General features: G+C 44.4%; 1 protein-coding gene across 1 annotated transcript in view; it reads left to right on the top strand.

The window, feature by feature from the left end:
- The first annotated feature begins 4,809 nt into the window (after positions 1 to 4,809).
- The window catches only part of SGCG (sarcoglycan gamma), a 297,260-nt gene continuing 274,248 nt past the window's right edge, over positions 4,810 to 27,821 (top strand). The window contains exon 1 of the mRNA XM_044285025.1: positions 4,810 to 5,054. Coding sequence (XP_044140960.1) covers positions 5,007 to 5,054 — 48 coding nt within the window. The 5' untranslated portion in view covers positions 4,810 to 5,006. The remainder of the gene's footprint in view (positions 5,055 to 27,821) is intronic.

The following is a 27,821-nucleotide window of genomic DNA, read 5'->3' as shown; positions in this document are numbered from 1 at the left end:
GCCTCAGGTGAATTCTTGCAAGTAAATGACATTAATGCTTATGAAGATGTGTAGAAATCTGAGTCTCACTCCCTTTCCTAAAATTCACATCCCTACCTATCCATTGGTCGAACTTGATGAACTCCTTTTTAACCAACGGTATTAACTATGTAACAATAGATAGATATGGGTTAGATAGGACATAGATAGATAGATGATAGATATGGGTTAGATAGGACATAGATAGATAGATGATAGATATGGGTTAGATAGGACATAGATAGATGATAGATATGGGTTAGATAGTAGATATATGGATATGGGATGGATAGATAGACAGATAGATAGTTATGGCATAGATGGAGGCAGGGCCGTCTTTAATATTGATTGGACCCTGGGCAAGAATTTACTTGGGCCCCCTGGATCCCGCCTTCCCACACCCTAGCATGCAATCACACCCTCCACCACAACACACACAAAAATCCATACACCCCGTAGAGTAGTAAACTTTAATAATGATGAGTGGCCACTAGAGGTTTTCCTTGGCAGTAATGTAAATACTTTCCTGAAAAGGCAGTGGTTACATTACAAAGCTTGCAGAGACATGCTATAGACACCAGAACTACTACATTTAGCTGTTGTGGCTTCTGGTGACTATAGTGTCCCTTAATATAGAGAAAAAAAAGAATCAGCACAAAAGTATCAAATAAAATGGCTGTATCATTATTTCTAAAAATTAAAAAAGCACAACTTCTGACACAAATATATAGTAATTTTGCAGATTACTTTTTTTTACAATGTGCAGATAGTACTGTACTACTAACCCCTCCATCCACCCCTACATACAGGGTAATACAGCGCCACATACCTCTTACATCCAGTGATGTCTCTTTGATGTAGATGTTCTCTTTCCTCATCTTCTCCTATCAGACCTTTAGACCAGACACCATTTTTCAGCCATTTCTCGTCTCTGCAGTTTGACAATCAAAATCTTAGTTTACTACTTTTCCATCATCCTCCCATCTTCTGGACAAATCATCCTACCATCCCCAATACTATACTGCAGAAACAGATAAACCCCCTGATAATAGTAGTACCATGCAGATAGTGTGCCTTCAATAATTATTGGCACACAGTGCCCTAAAATAACTGCGCCCAGCACATAGTGCCCCTGACACTAATAGTGTAAACATAACGTCCCTAAAAATAATTGTGGTAAATGATACTCTGCCAAGGTACCCCACAGTACTAGTGCTCCCAAAAGTCCCACCAATAGGAATAATTCTTGCTAGAGCACACATGGTAGTACTAGTGCTCCTACAGTGCCCCCAACATGTCCCCAATGTGCCCCAGAAGTAATAATGCTCCCATAGTGCTCATACTAGTAATCATGTTCCCCATAGACCCACCAGTAGTAATAAAGCCCATCATAATGCCCCCCCCAGTAGTAATAATTCTCCTTATATTGTGCCAGTGCAAAAAATACCCAGTATAAAATACCCATATATAGTGCCCCCAGTAAATGCCCCATAGTGCTCCCCTCCCCCTTCTTCCTAGTGCCACCCATAATGTACCAGTATAAAATGCCCCATATATAGTGCCCCAGTAGATGCCCTCAATGTCCCCCATAATTTGCAAGTATATAACACCCCTTTTTAGTGCCCCCCATAGATGAGCCCATAGTACTCCTATCTCCCCTTCCCCATAGTACCCACCATAATGTGCCCAAGTATAAAATACCGCTATACAGAGCCCCCCATATAAAATACCCCTTCTTTGTGGCCTCGGTAGAAGCCCCCATAGTGTTCCTCTCCCCCCTTCCCCCATATAAAATACTCCTTCTTTGTGGCCTTAGATGCCCCCATAGTGCCCCAAATAATGTGCCAGTAAAAAGTGCCACCAATAATGTGCCAGTAAGATGTGCCCCCATAGATGACCCCCAATAATGTGCCAGTAAGAAGTGCCCCATAGTGTCATTGAATAATGTGCCAGTAAAAAGTGCCACCAATAATGTGCCAGTAGGAAGTGCCCCCATAGATGCCCCCAATCATCTGCCAGTAACAAGTGCCCCCATAGATGCCCCCAATCATGTGCCAGTAACAAGTGCCCCCATAGATGCACCCCAATCATGTTCCAGTAACAAGTACCCCCATAGATGCCCACCAATCATGTGCCAGTAACAAGTACCCCCATAGATGTCCCCCAATCATGTGCTGGTATCAAGTACCCCCATAGATGCCCCCAATCATGTGCCAATAACAAGTGCCCCCATAGAGGCCCCCAATCATGTGCCAGTAACAAGTGCCCCCATAGATGCCCCAATAATGTGCCAGTAACAAGTACCCCCATAGATGCCCCCCAATTATATGCCAGTAACAAGTACCCCCATAGATGCCCCCAATCATGTGCCAGTAACAAGTACCCCATAGATGCCCCCCAATCATGTGCCAGTAACAGGTGCCCCCATAGATGCCCCCCAATTATGTACCAGTACCAGGTGCCCCAATAGATGCCCCCAATCATGTGCCAATAATAAGTGCCCCATAGATGCCCCCTAATCATGTGCCAGTAACAAATGCCCCCATAGATTCCCCTAATCATGTGCCAGTAACACGTGCCCCCATAGATGCCTCCAAGTCATGTGCCAGTAACAGTTGCCCCCATATATGCCCCCCAATCGTGCCAATAACAGGTGCCCCCATAGATGCCCCCCAATCATGTGCCAGTAACAGATGCCCCTATAGATGCCCCCCAATCATGTGCCAGTAGTAGTACCATATAAAAAAATAAACACTTATACTTACCTCCATCAGGCAGCCTATCAGAGGACCGGGAAGGGAGACGCCTCTCCCCTGCCCCGCAGCATCCATCTGTATCGCAGTCATGAGGACGGCGATACAGATGACTATGGAGATCAGCGCTTCCACAATGGAAGCGCTTATCTCCCTGTGCCCTGCCGCCGCCCCCCACTTGTCACCAGTGGCCAGCAGGGCTCAAGAGGCAGCTGCCTTGGGCCCCCCAGGAGCAACTGGCCCCTTTTGCCCCGCTTTAAAGACGGCCATGGATAGAGGGTGGCATCCACAGAAGTACAAGCCCAGGGAGAGCAGACTGTGCCACCAGGAGACCATGGAGGATGAGACCCAATTCCTGCTGTTCTGCCCCAAATACAGTAGTCTGTCTGCCTATCTATCTCATATCCATCTCCCTCTCTCTCATATCTATTTCTATATGTCACGGCTATGTCATGCTTGTTGCTGTGGGCCATGACATGTTAGCCGGGCATGCGGTTGCCAGGGGCAACATGGCGGTTACTCTGCTGGTGTGTGCACTGCCCCTTATAACTTAGTTCCTTCCCTGTCTTGTTCTGGAGGGGTTAACTCCCTGTCTGGGTGTGGCCACTAGGTTTATTTAACCTGTGGCTTTCAGGCTGGAGTTAGTTGTCCTCCAGCCTTTGTTGGTGTAGAGCCTTGCTCATATATGGCTTATTCCATCTGCCCGGTGCTTGAGGGCCACCTTGTGGAACACCAAGGTCTCAGAAATGTCTCTCCTTTGTCTTCCCAGTGTCCCCTTCCCTTCACTACCCTACTTTATGTGTGGTGTCGTTAGTATGGGTTGGTGTTATGTCTGGTTGTTGTTACATGTCTAGTGGTGTTTGTTGTCCAGTATGTTTGCTAGACATCGTCCTGTCTATCGGTGTATCCTCCGGAAGGGGGTAGCAGGGTTCCCCGGAGGGGGAACTTCAAGTCTGTATGCAGCTCTGCCTGGGACCGCCATGCTCTCTGTTTGCATGGTGGTCCAGGTAGTAACTAGGTGTGCTGGATACCTGAGTGTGGTTGTTTGTACTGTGTTCTGTATGGTGTGTGGGTACCAGTACTCATGCTCGGTTTCCAGTATTGATGGCTGCGGCAGTTAAGTGTGTTGTTCTGTGTGCTTACCTGCCAATCCAATAGCTGTATACGGTCTCTACTTTTTCCTGGCATCTAGGCCGGTTGAGACTCCTGTGCTTCCATGTATTGGAAGAACAGGTCGTCTCAGACCCTTTCCCTATTTTTGAGGGATTATCAGGGGGCGACTCAGGGTCATAGGTTCCGCGGTATGAGCCGTCCTACCATCCAGGTCTGCTCATATGGGTAGGAGTTAGGGTGAGGGTTAGGAAAGCAATAGGAGGTGACCTGCTCCCTTATCCCAGCCTCTGGCCTTGTTGCTTGTCTGTCTTCTCCACATTGTACGGTGGGGGTGACACTATAGCTATTAACTATCCATCTATCTCTGACCAAGGACAACATCTGCATGGAGTTTGTAGGTTCTCCCTGTGTTTCTGTGGGTTTCCTCCGGTTTCTTCCGGGTTCTCCGGTTTCCTCCCACACTCCATAGACAAATTGATAGGGAGGTTAGATTGTGAGCCCCATTGGGGACAGCTGGATGCTAATGTCTGTAAAATGCTGCGGAATATAATAGCGCTATATAAGTGCATACAATAAATAAATAAATAATAATAATAATCTCATATCAATCTATTTTATATCTATCTAATATCTATCAATGTCATATCTATCTAATATCTCTTATATCTATCTGTCTATCTAATATCTATCAATGTCATATCTCTATCTAATATCTCTCTCACATCTCTCTGCTGTCACACACCGCTGGCTGCAGACTGCTGCCCCTCTCCTCTCACATTGCGGTGCCATCCTCGGCGGGTTCCCGGCAGTAAGATGACTTGTGGGCAGCGGCAGGGAGAGGGTTAACCTGGGCGATCCCCTCCAGCTGCCAGTCACGTGATGTGAAGGGCACCCAGCCCTCCGGAGGGAGGACACAGGTGTCCGGGCGCGCGCTGTGCGGGGGCTGCTCCTTCACGTCCCGGCTCAGAGCTGCTCGGTGAGAGGAGCCGCCCGGATGTCCGCGGGCAGAGGGGGCGCTGCTGACCCTGCGGCACATGGCGCCCTGACACCCGCTTAGGGAAGGCTCGGGAAAAGTTGCCTGGATGAAGCCTAGTCCGTCCCGGCTCCGGCATTCCTCGGGGAATGAATTTACAATCCGATACCATCTCCTTGGCAGGATCGGGGCATCAGGTGAGTGGCACAGAGCCTGGCACTGCCCGCAGGGGTTCCCTGTGACTTTACAATGGCACAATGGGTATGTGGCACCTGTATTCCGGCATGCCCTGTTGTAAGGGGAAACACATATGTATGTGACATGGCTGTTATGTAGGCACAGGTGGCACATGGCTCTGGGCATGGCACATCTGTACCACCTGGCATGATGTATATGGATGCAGGTAGTGATTAGTGCTGTGCATATTATACCTGTACCACCTGGTATATTGTATATGGATGCAAGTAGTGATTAGTGCTGTGCATATTATACCTGTACCACCTGGTATATTGTATATGGATGCAGGTAGTGATTAGTGTTGTGCATGTTATACCTGTACCACCTGGTATATTGTATATGGATGCAGGTAGTGCTTAGTGCTGTGCATATTATACCTGTACCACCTGATATATTGTATATGGATGCAGGTAGTGATTAGTGCTGTGCATGTTATTCCTATACCACCTGATATATTGTATATGGATGCAAGTAGTGATTAGTGCTGTGCATATTATACCTGTACCACCTGATATATTGTATATGGATGCAGGTAGTGCTTAGTGCTGTGCATATTATACCTGTACCACCTGACATATTGTATATGGATGCAGGTAGTGATTAGTGCTGTGCATGTTATTCCTATACCACCTGATATATTGTATATGGATGCAAGTAGTGATTAGTGCTGTGCATATTATACCTGTACCACCTGATATATTGTATATGGATGCAGGTAGTGATTAGTGCTGTGCATGTTATACCTGTACCACCTGACATATTGTATATGGATGCAGGTAGTGATTAGTGCTGTGCATATTATACCTGTACCACCTGATATATTGTATATGGATGCAAGTAGTGATTAGTGCTGTGCATGTTATACCTGTACCACCTGGTATATTGTATATGGATGCAGGTAGTGATTATCGCTGTACATATTATACCTGTACCACCTGACATATTGTATATGGATGCAGGTAGTGATTAGTGCTGTACATATTATACCTGTACCACCTGACATATTGTATATGGATGCAGGTAGTGCTTAGTGCTGTGCATATTATACCTGTACCACTGGTATATTGTATATGGATGCAGGTAGTGATTAGTGCTGTGCATATTATACCTGTACCACCTGATATTGTATATGGATGCAGGTAGTGATTAGTGCTGTGCATGTTATACCTGTACCACCTGAGATATTGTATATGGATGCAGGTAGTGATTAGTGCTGTGCATATTATACCTGTACCACCTGGCATATTGTATATGGATGCAGGTAGTGCTTAGTGCTGTGCATATTATACCTGTACCACCTGATATATTGTATATGGATGCAGGTAGTGATTAGTGCTGTGCATGTTATACCTGTACCACCTGGCATATTGTATATGGATGCAGGTAGTGATTAGTGCTGTGCATGTTATACCTGTACCACCTGGCATATTGTATATGGATGCAGGTAGTGCTTAGTGCTGTGCATATTATACCTGTACCACCTGGTATATTGTATATGGATGCAGGTAGTGATTAGTGCTGTGCATATTATACCTGTACCACCTGGCATATTGTATATGGATGCAGGTAGTGATTAGTGCTGTGCATGTTATACCTGTACCACCTGGCATATTGTATATGGATGCAGGTAGTGCTTAGTGCTGTGCATATTATACCTGTACCACCTGGTATATTGTATATGGATGCAGGTAGTGATTAGTGCTGTGCATATTATACCTGTATCACCTGGCATATTGTATATGGATGCAGGTAGTGCTTAGTGCTGTGCATATTATACCTGTACCACCTGACATATTGTATATGGATGCAGGTAGTGCTTAGTGCTGTGCATATTATACCTGTACCACCTGGTATATTGTATATGGATGCAGGTAGTGATTAGTGCTGTGCATATTATACCTGTACCACCTGACATATTGTATATGGATGCAGGTAGTGATTAGTGGCGTACATGTTGTACCATATGTGGCCGGTGTAAATTCCACCACACTTTGTAAGCTCTCCTGGAGTGTAACTAACACAGATTGGATTATTATCTAGTATTATAATATCATCTTGGAGTCCGATTTCAGTATTTTCTCGGTCTGGCACTATATTTACATAGGACTGCTGGACTGTATTTGTATACCATGCATGTCGTTGCTCAGATACAAACTCTTCTGTTTTGGAAGTAAGAGGGCGTCATCTCCAAATATAAGTGCCACCTCTGCTGATAATGTTCCTGGTACTACAACCCTCTCCATCCGAGAATCAGAGGGCTCCATACCTTCTCAGCCCTTTGTGGCCAGGGACGGTAGCTTGACCATAAGGGCATCTTTCGTTTAGTAATATTGCTAAGGTTATAGAAAAATGGAGAGAAAGTATAAAAGACAGATACGACTTCTCCTCTTTTTATAATTCACTCCTGGTTTTGGCTTCTGACCGTATGGCCGCATGACATGACATGATGACCATTGAGACCATTTGTCACCATGTGATGGGCCAAGTCCACCAGTGCAAGGACGGCTCTTCATTAGTGGTTCTTCATAGGGTGCTATGGTGCTATCTGGGGAAGCACAAGTGGCTACATGCCCCCGGCCAGTCATAGAGTGGAGATCTGGAAGTGACCCCCAGTGTCCACCTCTAAGTGACGTGATTATGGTAGGCTTTATATTATAGCATCAAATTTAGAAGAATTTATCATTTCTACTATGAGGTTTTCTAAAGTTTTTCTGAGCCTTGAAGGTTTCCACAATTCGCTGGATTGCTGATGTGTTTTCGGTAATTAAGGATTGGCGCTCTTGCTGATAATATTGTTTCACGCTACACAGACGGTAAATGCGGTAGTCATGCCACTTTGTATATGTTTCAATGTCTGATACACAAATGATCCCATTGTATTAGAGGGAGGTGTGGGCGAGCGTTCAGCGAAACGCTCTCTAGCCCTGGTCATGCAGATTAGGTAAATAAGCTGCAGGTAATTGGCTTTCTGGTTGATGAATGTAGGGAATAATGGGGGAATACAATGTATTTTCAATTTAGCTACTTATATATTTTTTTGTTTCGTTCCATGCACCATAAACTTCAGAAGATTGGATCATTATTAAAGGTGAAGCATAGCCGAGATAAGTTAGATTTACGGGAAATGTTTCCATGCAGCTTGTCATTAAAGGGGTCGGCCCATCTCAGACACAGGATAATCCGTTAATGTTAAATAGGCTTGGGTCAGCTCCTGTCTACAGAACAGCCCCCAAAATGAAGGAGAGTGCATTGCGCATGCACAGCGTGCTCGCCGTTCACCGCTCTGGGAGTTTCGAAAATAGCAGAGTGAGCGCACCATGCACGGTCACCTCTCCATTCACTGCCGTGCCTCCCATTGCAGTGAATAGAGGGTGGCCGCTCCTGCACAGTGTACTCTCCTTCATTTTGCGGGGCCTATTCTGGAGATAGGAGCGTATCCCTAAAGGTGGCCCAGAAAGCTTCAGAGACTAACCGATCTCTGCAAAAGCTATAGATAGAGAAGGATAGAAAGAGAGGAAGATAGAGGACAACTTGGAATCTGCATGACCAAGCATAGGAGTCAGCAAGGTAACCTGCCACTACAGCCATTCAGACTTTACTGCCGTGAAGAATACTGTTAAGACACCCTTCACACCTGGGTACGTTCTTGCCAGACGTGCCTTCACAAGTTTGCATCCTGCAGTTGACATTACAGCCATTATTGCCATGGTACTGCTGTCAGCCATAGATTCTAGTGAGATAGACTTTTGCAAGATAGAGAAGGAAGAGTGCCATGACTCCCATCCTTGCCTAAATCCATAGGTAGGTGCGGGTCCCACCATTAGGGGCATCAGACAATACGAGCATATCCTAGCGATTTGCCCCCATTGTCTCAGATGAGACAACCCCTTTAAACAACAAGAAGGCGCTTAACATAGCTGTCAACCGAGCGTTCATTCAGCCAACAGCTGTCACTCCCCATCTTCTCATATATGTGCATGCCCATCAGTGGTCAACCATGCAAGTGTTCTCAGTAGAAGGAGGGATGGAAATCATGACCACAGAACAAAAGGATCTAGTAGTTAAAATTCAACATGCCCGATCCTTATCTCCCTCGACGTCTGCCATCAGGAGATCTTTAGATCATTGGCCGTTCCAGGGTTCCACCAACAGACATGTGTTGTCCCATGTAAAGGGTCAGAAAAATGATTTCCTCGTCCTGCTTGCTCTTAAGCTCCTGAGATTTTAAGACATGCCAGTTATCAATGTGCTGGAGCCCCCACCAATCCCTAGATCAAACCAGTCATGTTCCCATTTTCAGTAAAGAGGTGGCTGGGCGTGCCAATGCAATGACTAAGCGTGGTCCTATTATAGGTTATTGCAACACACATTCATTTCAATACAGAGGGACCGCATGTTTAGTGGGGTCTCAGGTTCCAGACCACCACTTATCTGACATGATTGCCTTAAAACATTTTTGGGACAAAACCTTTAAATGGGTCCAGCTGCTGGGACAAAACCTTTAAATGGGTCCAGCTGCTGGGACAAAACCTTTAAATGGGTCCAGCTGCTGGGACAAATCAGTATAGGAACCTAGCAGCAAATGTGAAGTTCCCCTACAGTGCCTCCAGAGGAGAAATCAAGAATTACACTGTTCTTAAATGGTCAATGGCTAAACTGTGTAATACACAACGGTGCTGGGTCCTCCGGAGACATGCTGCACTGTAGCTAAATGATGGGAGTCCTCTTTAAAAAAAAAAAAAAGCTGACGCATAAATAGAACACAGTGGATCAGTGCCGTCTGTTACCAGTAAATGTCTACGTGTCACCCATGTCAGCTGGCAGTGTCATCTGGACTTCAGGTCCATTGAGGGTCTTCAGGTTGACATTTTAAGTGCATGTCTCATGAATAGTGTGCATGTAATGTGTTTTCCCCAAAAAGACTTTTAGGATGGGCATCCCCCCCCCCCCCCCATTATCCTGGAAGCAGGGGTGCCTTGTCCCTCTCCAGTATTGTCTATGGGGGAAAGTTGATGAAACATGTCTGAACACCAGCAGCATCATTACATCTGGAATACGGAAGATATACTTATATATGGCATTCATATAGCTGCAGATGTCCCCATAGATATCAGTACATGACTTTTATGTCCCTGTTTTATATAGAGTAATTCTACTTGACGGCATTCAATAAAAATAAAGCGACACAAGGGGTGCTGTTCTGTTACAGGCCACCAGGTGGCAGCAAAAGATGCCATTCCAGCAATGATGGGACTAAAGGAATGCAATTTATCCGGAGGATTTAGGAAAATGTGAAATCTGTAAGACGGAAAGAAGGCGACTGTGATACTTTTTATTAGTATGCCGCTGAATACAGTGATATGAGCAGAATACGAGATGACCCGCAAGCACATTGTGCTGCTTTTCCCTTTTATTATTGAAAATCATTTCCACCAAAGCCTATAATGAAATTACATGGTAAAAACAATAATACACTGTTAGCTCAGGAACACCCCCCCCCCCCTCCAAAAAATACTAAAAAGTATCTAGTAGTTGCCTGGGATTCATGTACTTACTTCTATAGGGTACGTTCGGCTACAGTCTCTTGCTTGCCGCCTGTGTGGCTTTATTAGGGATTAGACCATTCACACGTTTCTTTGTCACTGTTTTTGAGTCATCACATGTCACCTGTCATCGTCCTATTCATTCCTGACGTCTGACAGACTGGAATGGGGAGCAGTGCGCTTGTGGTCGTGCGCCATAGCCAGACAATGGCCACCTCGACAAGTGGAAGAGGGCTGAGGGGACCTTCATTCTTCCACCATGTGATGGTCCGGAGGTTTTCAGGGCACCCACATTCTCTGTTTAGGTGGATAAGTAGCGATAAACAAATTTCCCGAAATTTGATTTAGGTGTCCAATATAATTCGTACCCGAATCAAAAGGACTTCAAATACCTTAAAAAAGCCGTGGATGACATTCTGGTGTTGTTTCTCTCTTTCTCTCCAAAAATTCACGCAAAAAGAATCTGATTCTATAGAATTGAAACTTTTGGAAAAATTCTGGTCAAATTTTGATTCTACAGAATCTTTTCACTCATCTCTAGCCATAAGGGTATGTTCAGAAATTTAAAGGGAACCTGTCCCCATGAAAATGCAGTGTGCTATAGAGCAGGACGAGCTGAGCAGATAAATATCAGTGACTGACAGCTCTCTCTGTATACACAGTCATAGAGAAAGGGCTGTCAATCTCTGATACGGTAGGACCATCTCCTTGACTTCAAAGCCCAAAATGGTGTAGATTTTTGACAATATTTACAGCAAATCCACTGCAAAACCCATATACGCTAATGTTCTAATTTGAGCTAAAAATTTTTTTTTCAATTGGTCTTCATTAAAACATTTTAGCCCCTTTCTCTGTGCAGCTTTGAGATTCTCTAGTAGCAGGATCTGAGTTTTTACTCTGTTCCGTCAGGCAGCTCAGCTGATGGCTCCTTATAGCTCAGTTCTGATCTGACTGATAAGAATGTGGCTTAAATAAGTCTTTATGACATTTTAGTAATTTACAGATAGGGCTACTGTCACATCTGCGTTTCCCTTTCCGCTATTGAGATCCGTCATAGGATCTCAAAACCGTAGGAAAACAATTCAGTTTTATCCCCATTCATTGTCAGTGAGGATAAAACTGAACAGAATGGAGTGCACCAGAATGCATTTCTGTTCCGTTTGGTTGCATTCCCATGACGCACAGAAAACCGCTGCAAGCATCGTTTTTGAGTGCGTCTGGGATACTGATCAAGACTGATCCGGCATGAAACACAATGTAAGTCAATGGTGCTGGATCTGTTTTTTCGGACACTAAAGAAAACGGATCCGGCGCCCATTGACTTACAATGGTTTTAGAGATGACTATTTTCAAGATAATACGGATGGATCTATTCATAACGGATGCAGCCGGTTGTATTATTATGACGGAAGCGGTTTTTTGCTGACCCCTGACGGATCCAGCAAATGCGCAGATGTCAAAGTAGCCTGAGGTTTATTAGATGACCGACACATAGTGAAAGTACGATTCGCACAGCCAGACAGTTAAACCTTTGTGACAGAATGGCTCAATATTTTCTAATAAAGACCAATTGAGGAAATGATTTTTAGCCCAAAATAAAAATAATTTTGCCCCCGAAGGTATACATAGCCTTTAAATCTGCAGCGTGCCTCATGACCCACGCTATAGTACCCTCCGCAGTGGACTAGAAGCCTCACAGTGCAAGGGAAATTACCAAAGGGGCAGTGGCTCTAAACCAGCAACCAGACACCTTTATTCTCAGGGTCAGGGGGTCCCGGACATTTTTCCCTTCACCAATCAGGAACTGATTAATGGACAGGGGGGCAGGAGACGGCCACTACAGGATAGATGCAGAGTAGTACGTAGTGTTTGTGTGGTTGGATGGACACTACACGTTGCTTTACACCCTCATTTGTATTTTATTCTTTGGCCTTCTTTGTACTGGCCATTGGGTTACAAGATCATGTGTGAAACTACCAGGATAGCAGGTATAGAAGCTGCTGTGGGCCCGTCACCTATGGGAGCCCACCTCCACTCAGAGTTTAGGTGCAGTTAGCAATCACTAATTATGGTAACGGAGAAGAGTAGAGGGGGAGATAAAGGGGAAAGTTTTAAAAAAATTGTCTGCTGTTTGAAGAACATGCCTGCTTCCTTCCAGAAACAGCACCACTCTTGTCATAGGCTGCATTTGGTACTGCAGCTCAGTCTCATTGACTTGAATGGAGAACTCCTTTATAGGAGATCACCAGAAGTAAAAAGTCCAATGAGCAAAAGAGTAAGATGCTGTTAATGGTGGTCATGTTGAAGTCGGCCTCTTTCCAAGTTTCCTCTTGGTCACTTGTAGTACCTGTGGAGACCCGGCATTGACTGACATGACTGATTTTATTTTGGGACAGACTAGCTTTAAAGTGTAACTGCCGTTCTATTTTTATTTGTGTAATGTATAGGGGCAGTGATACTGACCATTTTTGTAATATACTTTAATTACTGAAATCATACGTTTCTATTAGAAAAATTGCTCTGAAGTGGCCCATTTTTAGCCTTAGCGACGCTTCTCTGTCTTCTGTTTACATAACAGTGGAGACTTGCTCAACACTGACTATGCTATGTAAACAGAAGACAGAGGAGCGTCGCTAAGGCTCAAAATGGCCCACTTTAGAGCTATTTTTCTAATAGAAACTTATGATTTCACTAATTAAAGTATATTACAAAAATGGTCAGTATCACTGCCCCTATACATTACACAAATAAAAATAAAATGGCAGTTACACTTTAAGAAAATATATTATGAACTTTTGGGTAGGAAACTTTTTTTCTTAAACCAGAATTAAATTTTTATATTGTCTGAATTTGAAGGTTTGGCTGCCATAATCCATATCACGGATGTAACGTACGGTATTACATTTGGATTCTGCCTTCTAACTCTGCGGACTGTACTTTCATCCACGTGGCAGTTCCACTTAAATGTGACAATGCTGCCTATCAATATCCTGCAGTGTTAAAAAGCTTGAGAAGCCTGATAATGCATGAACACACGCCGAGATCAAGAGAATATTTGATTTAGGAAACAAATCCGGCATAATTTCTAATTAAAGCGCTTTACAAAAATGACAGCAAAATCTTTTTCACTTGACTGGCAGGTAATGTAAGTTTAGCATAGCAATTGCTGTAATGGGGTAATAGCCTTTGATAGAACAGGAAAAAATGAAAAAATCATTTGGACTTTTAAAGCTTTTTCTGAGTCAGAGTAAATTAATTTTTGAGAAACCAGACAATTTGGAATGCACGTATTCACCCCCCCCCCCCAAAAAAAAAAAAAAAAGTTCTACCTGTGTATATGTTCATCGAGTTCAAACTTTCCTAGCCCTTGCTAACTCATTTATGAGTAAGCTTTTATGATGGCTGGAGCTATAAACATCTCAACATGAAATTCTCGCTGCTTGCTGCTGCCACTAGGGGGAGTGTAGGAGCTTAACAGAAACTATTATATTATTAAAGGGGTTGTCTTGTCTCGGAAATTGGTGGCATATCACTAAGATATGCCACCAATGTCAGATAGATGCTAGTCCAACTCCTACCTCCAGAAGGGGCCCCCCTAGAATGAAGAAGACTGCACTGTGCAAAAGTGGCCACCGTCAATTTACCGCTATGGGACTTCCAAAAAAAGCCGACAGTGCGCTCTCTTTCACATGGGGGGGGGGGGGGGGGGGCCTGTTCAGGAGAAAGGAGCAGGTCCCAGAGGTCTGACATTGGTGGCATATCCTATCCATATATCACCAATGTTTGAGATGGGTATAACCCTTTAAAGGGGTTGTGTCACTTCCGCAAGTGGCATTTATCATGTAGAGAAAGTTACTACAAGCCACTTACTACTGTATTGTTATTATCCATATTGCCTCCTTTGCTGGCTAGATTCAGTTTTCCATCACATTAGGCCTCATGCACACGACACGACACGTTGTTTTTCTCGGCCTGCGTTCCGTTTTTTTTTTTGCGGATAGGATGGGGACCCATTCATTTCAATGGGTCAGCAAAAAAATGCTGATAGTTCATCCGTTTGTGTTCAGCGTCCGTTGTCCGTGTTTCCCTTCAGCAAAAAAAATTGTGCATGTCCTACTTTTTTCACATTTGTGGACAAGGATAGGCATTTATTACAAGGGATCTGTGGAAAAAAACGGATCCTCCAAAGAAAACGGATGCCGCGTCCGTTATTTTTAGCGGACGCACAATTTGCGGACGCAAAAAAAACAACTGTCGTGTGCATGAGGCCTTATACACTGTTCGTATCCAGGGGTTACGACCACCCTGCAAGCCATCAGCTGCGGTCGTGCTTGCACACTGTCTATCCGGTATAAATATATCAATGAATTACTAGAAATGACTCTATAAACAGCACCATATCGCAGTTTTTTGCAAAAATCCCCCTATAACATGTTCTGTAACCCGCAGCAACCAATCGGACTCCTGTTTCTTAGTTTTTTCTTTATTGAGAATTACCTCTAGTATTATTGTTGTGCATCACATTAGATACATCAGCGGTAATATCTAGGAATTCCTTGTCCCAAGTAGAAAACCTACACATGTATAGGTCCCGCCATCGGTAACTGGCCTACTATATGCAAATGTCAGTAAGTGCATTGTGTTTATGTGCTCGGTGCCATGAAAAAAATAGAAAAATCAATGGAAACTGTCAAGGTTTAAAAAATGGCTGAAGACACAAATCCATAAGGTCACCCGTTACTGAAGGCTTTCTGGTGACATCATTGCTAATTCTAGTAAAGAGACTGTCAGAGCACAGGGTCACCGATGAATAATGTGCGGTACGGCGGCACAGGGCGTTTCGCTGATCGAATACTGTATGTATAAAGTCAAGCACACTGTACAGTAAAGCACCGTGGCGGTGTCGCTTAGGGTGCGGCCACACGTGCAGGTTTTTTTATGCAGTTTTTAAAGCTAAAACCAGGAGTGGATAAAAAAAAGAGAAGTCCTATCTGTCCTTTATACCTTGTCGTCTTTTCTAATACACACTTGGTTTTGGCTTCAAAAACTGCACCCTTAGTCCCCTTACACACGGGCGAGTATTCCGCATGGGGCGCAATGCGTGATGTGAACACATTGCGCCCGCACGGAATCCGGACCCATTCATTTCAATGGGGCTGTGCACACGAGCGTTGGTCTACACGCATCACTTGTGCGCTGCGTGAAAATCACAACATGTTCTATATTCAGCGATTTTTCACGCAACGCTGGCCCCATAGAAGTGAATGGAGCTGCGTGCAAATCGCATCCCGCAAGCAAGTGCGGATGCGATGCGTTTTTCACGGATGGTCGCTAAGAGATGTTGTTGTATGCATTCAGGTTTTTATCACGCGCGTGCAAAATGCATTGCACCCGCGCGATAAAAACTGAACTAAACGCGATCGCAGGCAAAACTGAATGACGTTGCCTGCGAAATCGCGTATTTTTCACTGAACGCATTCGCAACGCATCAGGACCTAATCCGGACGCACACTCGTCTGCAAGGGGCCTTAGGGAAAACCTGTAGTCTCTCCTGATGGGACTGTTTTAGCAACTACATACCCCAGAGGGGGCACTGTCATTCTTACACCTAGCTACTGTCTTTAATGGTTAGCAAAAAATGTGTATTTAATTCCAGGTCCTCTGATACTGTGCCTTAATAATATTGTTATGCAATTGTTATTACTTATAATGTGCCTGGTTGTCCATTAGGTGGCAGTGTATCTGGCAGAGAGTTTAGATAGAATGGAACTTACCATTCCTTTCTCCCCTTTTTGAGCAGTGGGCTAGTCCTGCTTCCTACCAAGGGAGGGGTTGCAGCAAGCTATAGTTCGTTGAGATGGAGTGTAGTTGAAAGTTGGAGCAAGAGAGTGAAGCAGCATGATGTGGTGAGGGAGTGTTTCCCCTCACTGCTGCAGGAGCTTTGGGAAAGTAGCTCAGAGAACAGCCCACTCCTGATACTGTAAGTGCGTTTCTGCAGCATATCCGCACCAAAACCCGCAATGTCTAAAAACTTTTTTTGATGCGCTTTTTATGCAATTTTTTCACAGATCTCACCCAGTGTAAAATCTGCAGCGAAAACCGCAAACATAATTGTCATGCTGTATATTTTGAAGTCTGCATGGCAGGTCAATTTCCACTCAGAAAAAAAATCTGCAAAGTGTACATGAGATTTGTGTAATACACTCATACTCTTTGCTGGTACATTGCGGTTTACCCGCCCGGAAATCCGCGCAGAAAGAAAACGCACATATTCCACAACGTGTGCAGGTGGCCTTAAAGCCGCAACATCCTCCGTATATGTATAGCAGATGACACCAAGGGTTTAATATCCTTAGTTTCCACTCAAATATCCACGTTTTATTATCGCGCTTAATTGTCTAATGGGGGTCTCCTGTGGACTTGTGAACTTTCAAGGAGGTTGGTTAGACTTTGAGAAAGATGACATTTCTGCCAGAAGCAGGTGTTGATATTGCAGTGATCGAAACCATTAGTTGTGAATGAGGCTCGTGTGTATATTTAATGTCAATACGATATTAATTGAATATTCATTTGCATACTTTATTATACAGTAGATGTGCCACGTTCATAACTTTTAATGATCACCTAACCTGTTCATGATGGATCTGTAGAAGGATAAGACAAAACTGCAAAGTGGCCCCGTCAAGTTGAACATGCAGTACGAACGGTCAGCAGCATGTGCCGCGAGCCCTGGAGGAGCTGGAGCAGAGGATGGGAGTGGTAGTGGCTCCGGCTGCTGTAATCATTCACAGTGGCAATTCTCACATAATCGCTCCCTAGGGCCAGGGCGGTGATAGGAGGGCACACCGTATCTTCAGTCAGGCACTTTGATGTTGGGGTGCCCTTGGCGTTATGAGTGTTGTACGGGTGAAAGGCAAGAGGTGTAGATGCTGTGGCCGGTGAATGGAGCTGGAGTCAGTAACCAGGCTGGATGTAGAAAATAAATAAGTCTCTCTTTACTAAAGTGCCAATCCGTTATATAAGTGTGTTAATCCTTCCACAAGCAGCAAAGTCTATAGCCATAAACAGCGAATACCTTGCTAACACGCACGGTCTAGTGCAGGCCGGAATCAGGGGAAGGCTGGATGGAGACCTGGCATGACTGGAGCTTGGAGGGAGAGGATTTGCGGTTATGAAGGGTTAAGGAGGAAGGATAGTGACGAAGGGATGGAGGTGTGGCTAAGGGCATAAAAGGGATAGCAAGGGCGGGAAAAGGGGCCTTTTTTGTGAGGACAGCAGTGTGGCAGCAGCCCCCACCCACCCACTCCTTTTTTGTTTTTATTTTGGCTGCTGTTTGCCTGGGGTAGGTGGGGGTCCTTGAGTGTTTCTTAGTTTTGGTGTTGGGCCGGGGGGTTGCGAGTGGATTACGGATGGTCCGGCAGTGATTGGAGGGTAAGCTTTGTGATAGCGGCCTGGGGCGGTGGTGAGTCCTTGGAGTTGGTGGTTATGGTGGCTCTGGCGTGGTGGGGAGGGAGCCAAAGGAGGCTCTGGACTCCTCAGGTACTGGTTTAAGGTGTGATAGGGTGGGTAGCGGCCCAAGTTGGTTGCCCTTGGTTACCGGTTCCTGCCTCTGAGCTGGCGTTTATCGGCTAGAGGTAATTTAACTGAGGGCGAGGCCAGTTATCCGTCATTTATGGGGCTCCAAGGACCCTCCCCGTGTTGGCATTCATGGGTCCTTGGTAAGGTTTTAGGGCGGGGCCTTCAGGTGGGAAGGCCAAGGGTTAAGTTATGTATTTATGTTATTAATAAAAGGCTGCTGTGGCCATATAATCCACTTGCTGAGTCTGTCATTATTGGAGGGGGAGTAGAGTTTAAGGGGTAAGCGACTCGACAATACGCTGTGATCTTAGACAGTTTTTGGATATCTGTTCCTCCTTCCCTCAGGGATTCTCTCCTTCACAAGAAGGATGTTTCTCCTGGAGAAATAGTTTCTTTCTTGCCTCCAGCGTCAAACAGGCTTTTCTCACATGCAAATCCCAAAATGAACTAGCATCTGCCCTGAAAGGCATGCAGTGCTAAACGGAAGTGGATAGCACAATACTTGCTAGCAAGCTTCTGATTCAGAGGGGAAAGCTAGTTCCCTCTGCCGAGTCTGGGCATAATTTACCAAACAGTGCCATCTATAAACAGCTTTTGGGAATAGGTACAAAGCATTAATATTTTAGTAATATACCAAATTAACACTTTGCAGAGCCTGGGGAACTGCACATCTTATAGAGCGGGAGGAGTTGTGTAGATTGATATTTAGTTCTCTAGGGGAAAAAATGAAGTAAAACGTATATTTTATTCATTTACACCCCTTTTTTTCTGGCATAGGAGTCCAGTGGGTGGTAATCTCAGTGACTGACAGCTATGCATGCTCATACAGAGCAGACTATCAATCATTATGTCACTCCGCCCACTGGACTCCTAAGCTCAGAATAAGTAAGAATATCAATGAATCTGCCCTTTATAGATATTAACATGCTAAGTTAGATGCTGTATGTGTTTGCCCGATTGGGCTGCCGATGTCGGGGGAGCCCCGCTTTCCTCTTAGCAAGTGAGATTTCCATTTGACCTGTATTATCCCCATAAGTATGGGTAATTGTATGAAATTATTATTAACTATGCTTATAAATCAGAAACTTACGGACTTTAGGATCTTATAATAGCATAAATGTTATATGGATATGTATTTTTGTATTACAAATAAAATATTTAAATAAAAATAAAATAAAAAAAGAATATCAATGAATTAAACACATGTTTGACTGAATTTTTTTTTACACAAAACTATCCAGCAATCTGCTCTGCTCCTCCTGCTCTATAGCATGATGCCTGTAGATCGCGCTGCATTTGCATTTTCATGGTGACAGGTTCCCTTAAAACATACAGTCATGTGAAAAAATTAGGACACCCTTTGAAAGCATGTGGTTTTTTGTAACATTTTTAATAAAAGGTTATTTCATCTCCGTTTCAACAATACAGAGAGATTAAAGTAATCCAACTAAACAAAGAAAACTGAAGAAAAGTCTTTTCCAGATCTTCTGAAAATGTCATTCTACAAAAATGCCTATTCTAACTGAGGAAAAAGATAGGACACCCTCACATGTATTCCCTCTTAAATTGGCTCAGATCTCACACAGGTATATCACACCAGGTGCACATAATTAGTAGATCGTTACTCTGCATGTTGAATGAGGCTTGCCCTATTTAAACCTCAGACATTTAGTTTGGTGTGCTCCTGACTGTTGAAGTGAGAGTGAGCACCATGGTGAGAGCAAAAGAGCTGTCAGAGGACTTCAGAAAAAAGATTGTAGCAGCCTATGAGTCTGGGAAGGGATTTAAAAAGATCTCAAAAGATTTTGAAATCAGCCATTCCACTGTCCGGAAGATAGTCTACAAGTGGAGGGCTTTCAAAACAACTGCCAACATGCCCAGGACTGGTCGCCCCAGCAAGTTCACCCCAAGAGCAGACCGCAAGATGCTAAAAGAGGTCTCCAAAAACCCTAAAGTGTCATCTCGAGAACTACAGCAGGCTCTGGCTACTGTTGATGTAGAAGTACATGCCTCTACAATCAGAAAGAGACTGTACAAGTTTAACTTGCATGGGAGGTGTGCAAGGAGGAAACCTTTGCTTTCCAAGAGAAACATCGAGGCCAGACTGACATTTGCCAGAGATAAAGTTGACAAAGACCAGGACTTCTGGAATAATGTTCTTTGGACAGATGAGTCCAAAATTGAATTATTTGGACACAACAGCAGAGGACATGTTTGGCGTAAACCAAACACAGCATTCCAAGAAAAGAACCTCATACCAACTGTGAAGCATGGAGGTGGAAGTGTCATGGTTTGGGGCTGCTTTGCTGCAGCAGGACCTGGTCAGCTCACCATCATAGAATCCACGATGAATTCTACTGTGTATCAGAAGGTGCTTGAAGAACATGTGAGACCATCAGTTAGAAAATTAAAGCTGAAGCGGAACTGGACCATGCAACATGACAATGACCCAAAACATACTAGTAAATCAACCAAAGATTGGCTGAAAAAGAAGAAATGGAGAGTCCTGGAATGGCCAAGTCAAAGTCCAGATTTGAATCCCATTGAGATGCTGTGGGGTGACTTGAAAAGGGCTGTACGTGCAAGAAACCCCTCAAACATCTCACAGCTGAAAAAGTTCTGCATTGAGGAGTGGGGTAAAATTTCCTCAGACCGATGTCGAAGACTGGTAGATGGCTACAAGAACCGTCTCACTGCAGTTATTTCAGCCAAAGGAGGTAACACTCGCTATTAGGGGCAAGGGTGTCCTATCTTTTTCCTCAGTTAGAATAGGCATTTTTGTAGAATGACATTTACAGAAGATCTTGAAAAGACTTTTCTTCAGTTTTCTTTGTTTAGTTGGATTACTTTAATCTCTCTGTATTGTTGAAACGGAGATGAAATAACCTTTTATTAAAAATGTTACAAAAAACCACATGCTTTCAAAGGGTGTCCTAATTTTTTCACATGACTGTATAAAGCTATATTATAAAAGTAAGCGCCAGATAGTGTTGAATCTAAATCATGGTTTTAAAGGGAGATACCTAAAGGTAGATACAGTACAGTAAGTACTTGTACTCAATCTACGGCAGTCCCTAGAGTAGAGTGGAGCATTGGTCAGACATGTGTGTCTGCCGCCCCAATCAAATGGGGAGCACGGGCCCCCCATTCTCGTGATTGGAGGACACACCAGTGTCGGACCTCCACCGAACAGACAGATAATAGGATAATCCCTTTAAATATTCTACATCAGCACCTGGAGCTGAATACTTTTATAATCGACCGTAATTAAAGATTTTGTATAACCAGTGAATTATTCACTAAAATCTATCTCCGCCTCCTGCTGTTTGCCCTTTTTCTAAATTATCTGTCCAGCTCACTGAGGTGGACGCACATGCTCAGTTCCCTCCTTCAACTGCCGCCAGCTGCAGCAGAAAGGATGCACCCCCCGAGTTGCAGCAGAACGTACACCCCCTAAGCTGCCAGCTTCAAAAAAATCGAGCAGAGCACTTGGAGCAATGAATGGTGAGATCTCTGGATCCATGTGAGGTAGGTACAGGGCTGGTTCTAGCTTTGTTGAAAGGAGATTGCCATGTACTATATGATGTCTTATGATTTTCATTTTAAAACCCAGTGAAAGCCTAAACTAGAGTAGAAAACGCGATATAGAATCCACACTGAAATATAGTAAGAATGAGAAGACTGTGTGTTGCGTATTCCTGAGATATAAGCAAGAACCATTGGAGGTACGCGTCTCGGGATGTGCGGCGAATGTCTAACCTACTCAGGCTGCCAGCTGTATCCATTGGAACCTGTGTTGGATGAGAACCCTGATGGCTCTGACATATTCCTAGTGGAAAATAAATGTATGTCACGAATATGCATCATGTTTCACACCCATGGGTAGAGATTCAATCAAACCTGTCTCTGCACAGCAAGGGGGAGGGGTAGTCTCACAGCGATTGACTGCCAGGAAAAACAGAAGGTAGACACCCTATGAATAACCAGGTGTCCTAAGAAGCAACCCCTTGAGAGCTAATACTGCTGATGATAAAAGCTGTCAGCCCATCTCAGTCTGAAGTAAACAGTTGTAGAAGACTGCATACACTTAAAGGGGTTTTACCTTGAATATCAATCATCCCCTATCCTCAGAATAGGGGATAATTGTCTTGTCGATGGGGGTCCTACTGCTAGAACTTCCCACCCAAACCCAAGAACACCTTTTTGAATAGTGCTGCAGACAGCTCTAGTCTTCTCCATAAGACTGCTGGATATAGCCTAGTACAGCGCTCGGCTATCTCCTGCATTCTCATGGATCAGAAGTGGACATGCGTGACCACCGGTCCATTCGGATGGAAGGACACAAAACTGATCAGTGGTGGGGGCCCAACACTCAGACTTCTACTGAGTAGACACATCCCCTATGCTGAGGTCTAAGGAAGTGTTTCCTTTCATGAATTCAAGTTTTCTAGCGTTGGTTTTATTGAAGGGGTTTCCTGTGAATAGAATATTGATGACTTATCGTCAATGGAGTAATATTAAAAAAAGAATCCACATTTATCGCTGGTATAGGCAGTAGCGTAGCACAGGAAGTTCTCTTGTATTCTTCCCACACAGTCCAAGCAACAAAAGAAAAAAGAAGATCAATAAAAGATCAAGTTCCAAATTGGTGTTCCTACTATGAGCGCTGCAGGTCTCAAGTGAAGTGGGTCCTGTTCAAACCAAGTTTCAAACAAGAAGAAAAAGAAACCGTGCTCCTCTCAACTTCCAGAAAGAGTCTCGACCAAAACAAATGTATGGACAGTTCTCTGATGTAGTCAATCACTGGTTGAAAAGTAGGGATCGACCGATATTGATTTTTTAGGGCCGATACCGATACAGATAATTTGTGAACTTTCAGGCCGATAGCCGATAATTTATACCGATATTCTGGGAATTTTCATTTTTGAAAAAAAAAATAAAAAATTCCCACAAATCTGCTGAAAATTAATGTTTATTGTTAATGTGTATTTATTTTTTTTGTAAATCTTTCTTTTTCATTTATACTTAATATTTTGGTGTTTTTTTTATTTTTGGAACTTTTTAGTTTTTACTAACTTTTAGCCCCCTTAGGGACTAGAACCCTTGTCCTATTCACCCTGATAGATCTCTATCAGGGTGAATAGGAGCTCACACTGTCCCTGCTGCTCTGTGCTTTGTGCACACAGCAGCATGGAGCTTACCATGGCAGCCAGCACTGCGCCACCAATGTTTTTAATACTGGGGTGGGGGGGGGCCCTATGCGCCACCACTGCTTAAAGGGAACCTGTCACCGGGATTTTGTGTATAGAGCTGAGGACATGGGTTGCTAGATGGCCGCTAGCCCATCCGCAATATCCAGTCCCCATAGCTCTGTGTGCTTTTATTGTGTCAAAAAAAACAATTTGATACATATGCAAATTAACCTGAGATGAGTCTTGTCCCTGACTCATCTCACATACAGGACTCATCTCAGGTTAATTTGCATATGTATCAAATCGTTTTTTTTAATACAATAAAAGCACACAGAGCTATGGGGACTGGGTATTGTGGATATGCTAGCGGCCATCTAGCAACCCATGTCCTCAGCTCTATACACAAAATCCCGGTGACAGGTTCCCTTTAAGGGGCTTAGGGGGGGGGGGGCGCACTGCGCCACCAATGTCTAATACTAGGGGGCTTGGGGGGTCGCACTGCGCCACCAATGTCTAATACTGGGGGGCTTGGAGGGGCGCACTGCGCCACCAATGAAGCTTAATCTCTAATTTATTCATATACAGGAGGCGGGAGCTGGCTGCAGGATCACATAGCCGGCTCCCGACCTCTATGAGCAGTAGCTGCGATCCTCGGCACCTGAGGAGTTAACTACCGCAGATCGCAGCTACAGCTCATAGAGGTCGGGAGCCGGCTATGTGATCCTGCAGCTCCCGCCTCCTGTATATGAATGAATGATAGATTAAGCTTCATTGGTGGAGCAGTGGCCATAGCTCCTCCCCTCCTCTTGTCCCCTGTACTTTCATTGGCGGCAGCGGCAGGAGCAGCACAGGGGGAGGAGACACTGCTTCCTTCTCCCCTGTGCTGCTAAGGGGAACACGGAGAGCGCTGACAGCAGCGCGATCTGTGTTCCCATACACTATCGGAATATCGGCAAAATAAATGCCGATACCGATAGCTTTCAAAATCCTGAATATCGGCCGATAATATCGGTAAATCCGATAATCGGTCGATCCCTATTGAAAAGTATAGTCTCCAAACCCATCTCCACTCCCACATCCTGTAGGCAGCCAGAAAGAAGGAGCAAAATTAGTGAAGCACCGCAACTAGAATTCAAACACTCAGCATTTATTGTACTTACAAAACCTTTTAAAACAAACAGCGTATCACAATTAAAATCTGGATCCCGTCCGGGTTTTCGCCTTCGCTGACGAAGCAGAGCCCGCTGTATTATAACGTTGTGGTAGCGCACAACGCCTTGTCTGCCTCCGTGATTTGGACTTTTAAAAACACAGACTTTGGTATGTGCTGATTACACTTTTTGAATAATAATGAAATAAAGAAGACATTAATATAATACAGCGGGCTCTTTTGTTGCTTGGACTATCGTCAGTGGAGATCATCAATATCTGATCGGTGGGCGGCCGACTCCCAGCAACTTGCCAATTTGAAGAGGCTGGGGTACTGCGGGGAATCTTTCTGGGCCAGTAACATCACATTTGTTGGTTGTGTGGCCTAGACTAGAGAGAGAGCCTGGGCTGCAGTAACCAAGCACAGCCGCAATACTATGTTTACCCAACATAGAAACTAGGGGGCGCACTAAAATAACACAAGTGCTGGCCACTAGTCCAAAATACTGATACTGCAACAAAATGCAAGAAGAACGATAAAAACAGACTACATATCAAATAATCTAAAAGTATAACAATCTTTATTAAGCCCATCTACCTGGGGCTTCTGAGCAGAGTACATATGTAGCTGGTTACTACTCTGCCCTGAATATTGTAGGCTTAGGTAAGTCTAAAGTGAGGCAGTATACTAGTGTTAGGGACCAGTGGCGTCTCTAGCTTTCAAATTTTGGGGGGGCACACTGGGGGCCAGGACAAAAGTAGGGGGGGGGGGGCAGCTATAACAACGATACATTTACACAAGTTAGCATATCTATAAAAGTACGTTTTTAACAAAAACGGCTGCAGGAACTACTGTTAGAAACATACTGTTATGTAGTGCTGACATGGGTGCATCGGTAATGTCAGTCAGCTACATAACAGTATTTCTGGTGGTAGAAACCCTTTAAGTCCCCCCCATCATCATGTGCCAGTATTAAGCCCCCCCCATCATCATGTGCCAGTATTAAGTGTCCCCCCATTATCATGTGCCAATATTAAGTCCCCCCCATCATCATGTGCCAGTATTAAGTCCCCCCCATCATCATCATGTGCCAGTATTAAGTCCCCCCCATCATCATCATGTGCCAGTATTAAGTCACCCCCCCATCATCATCATGTGCCAGTATTAAGTCGTCCCCCCTCATCATCATCATGTGCCAGTATTAAGTTGTCCCCCCCATCATCATCATGTGCCAGTATTAAGTCACCCCCCCATCATCATCATGTGCCAGTATTGTAATAAAAAAAAAAAAACATACTTACCTCCATGTCAGTGATGCGATGCAGGCCTCTTCTGGCCTGTGTCCCGCGCTGTAAGGCTCAGGCGGCGTGATGACGTCATCAGTGCGCCGGGAGCCTATCAGAGGAAGGGGAAGGGACACACCTCTCCCTCCCCTGCACCTCCGCTGGCACAGGCAGATTACAATGGAGATGCGCGCATTGGAAGCGCTCATCTCCCTGTGCCCGGCGGTGGCGGCGGCTCACTTGGGGGGGAGGGACGGGGGCATTTTAGTTGGGGGGGCACATGGGGGGGGCACATTATGATGTAGGCCATGGCCCCCTCTGGCCCCCCCCTGGCGACGCCACTGTTAGGGACCCATCTGCGAAAGCCACCTTGACACCTGGTAGATGGGCCCGACACACATTTGATCAAATATGTGCGCTAAGAGCTTCCATTGACTCATTTATAGTCGGTATTGTACCACTTTTATTTAGAATGGCCCCCATTTCTTAGCTCTATTGTTTGTATGTATAATGGTGTGCAGCCATTTTCTTTTTTATAATCTTTATTAAGCACCACAAAGTTAAAATATTGTATACAATATTGTGGTGCTTCATATTTTTTTTTTTATACCTTTAGATAACAATTGATGTGTGGTCTGTTTTTATAGTCCTTCTTGCCTTTTGTTGCTATATTATGTATGGTGCTGTGCTTGGTAAGCTGAAAGAAGGCCGCAGTGGTCACTGGAGCACCAAGGCCTCTTCAAACAGCTGATCGACGGGAGTTCCAGGTCAGACCCCCATGATCCGATATTGATGACATTAATATAGTAGTCCTGGAAAGCCCCTTTAAGCAAGAGCCCAACTATTTCCAACCTTACAAATTTTATCTGCTGTAACATGATAGAAGCCATACACAAGCAGCATGGGCTCAGTGGTTAGCATTAGTGCCTTGCAGCGTTAAGTTCCTAGGTTCGAAGTCGACCAAGGACAACATCTGCATGGAGTTTGTAGGTCTTCCCTGTGTTTGCTTGGGTTTCCTCCGGTTTCCTCCCACACTCCATAGACATACTGATAGGGACCTTAGATTGTGAGCCACATTGGGGACAGTGTGATCATAATGTCTGTAAAGTGCTGTGGAATATAGTAGTGCTATATAAATGTGTAAAATAAAAAAAGCCATGAGACCTTCTCCTTGTCTCAACTCTGCTCCCTATGAGAGCAATCTAAAACTATGGAAATCACATTAATTATCCCACAAACTGGAAAGTTCTTATCACATATTCTATATTATATCATTAATTGTTGAAAAAATCTCCAGATTCAGGCTAAGTTTTCATAATTTATAGTGTGTGCTGATTTTATTTTAATTTAATTAGGGTTTTAGATAACTTACCTTCAGTATTTCGCCATAATATGTTCCCCTGGCTTAATAATGTCCACAGGGGATTTTTCTTGTGTAATCATTTAATTAATACAACTGAATTCACCACGGAGCGTACAGAGGAGCAGCGCTTTGATCTTACGGCATTCTTAATTTGTCTGTTTTTCCTCGTCAAGTTATGTGGACTCATAGACAACAGTGAACAGCAAATAAACATGGAAACTGAAAGCTCCTTCCTGACCTCATTCATGTTTCCAGCAGCTAAAAATAAGGTTGATATCAAACTTCATCTGCAGCGAGCCCCTGAGGAGCCAGAGCAGAGGATGGGGGTGGTAGTGGCCCTAATGATGATGTCACATTGTACTCCCTCAGGCAGTCGCTGACTGGTCTTGGTGCAGTGAAGGGTGTTCCCTTGGGGCACACCCTGTAGCTAGTGCTTCTGCCTGATGGTACTTTTGGAGGTGCCTATGATGGTAAGGCTGGGTTCAGACCTGAGCGTTTTGGATATGCGCGTTTTATGCGCGACAAAACGCGCGTTTTTTGCGCGTTTTTGTTGCGCGTTTTTGTCCATAGTCAACGCGCGTAGAACGCGCGTTTGTGTGATTGACAGTATTGTAGTCC

Source organism: Bufo gargarizans, chromosome 3 (assembly GCF_014858855.1).
Source record: "Bufo gargarizans isolate SCDJY-AF-19 chromosome 3, ASM1485885v1, whole genome shotgun sequence".
In the NCBI taxonomy this organism is placed as follows: domain Eukaryota; kingdom Metazoa; phylum Chordata; class Amphibia; order Anura; family Bufonidae; genus Bufo; species Bufo gargarizans.
Note: the sequence above shows the minus strand (reverse complement) of the source record. Positions and strands in the feature narration are given on the sequence as shown.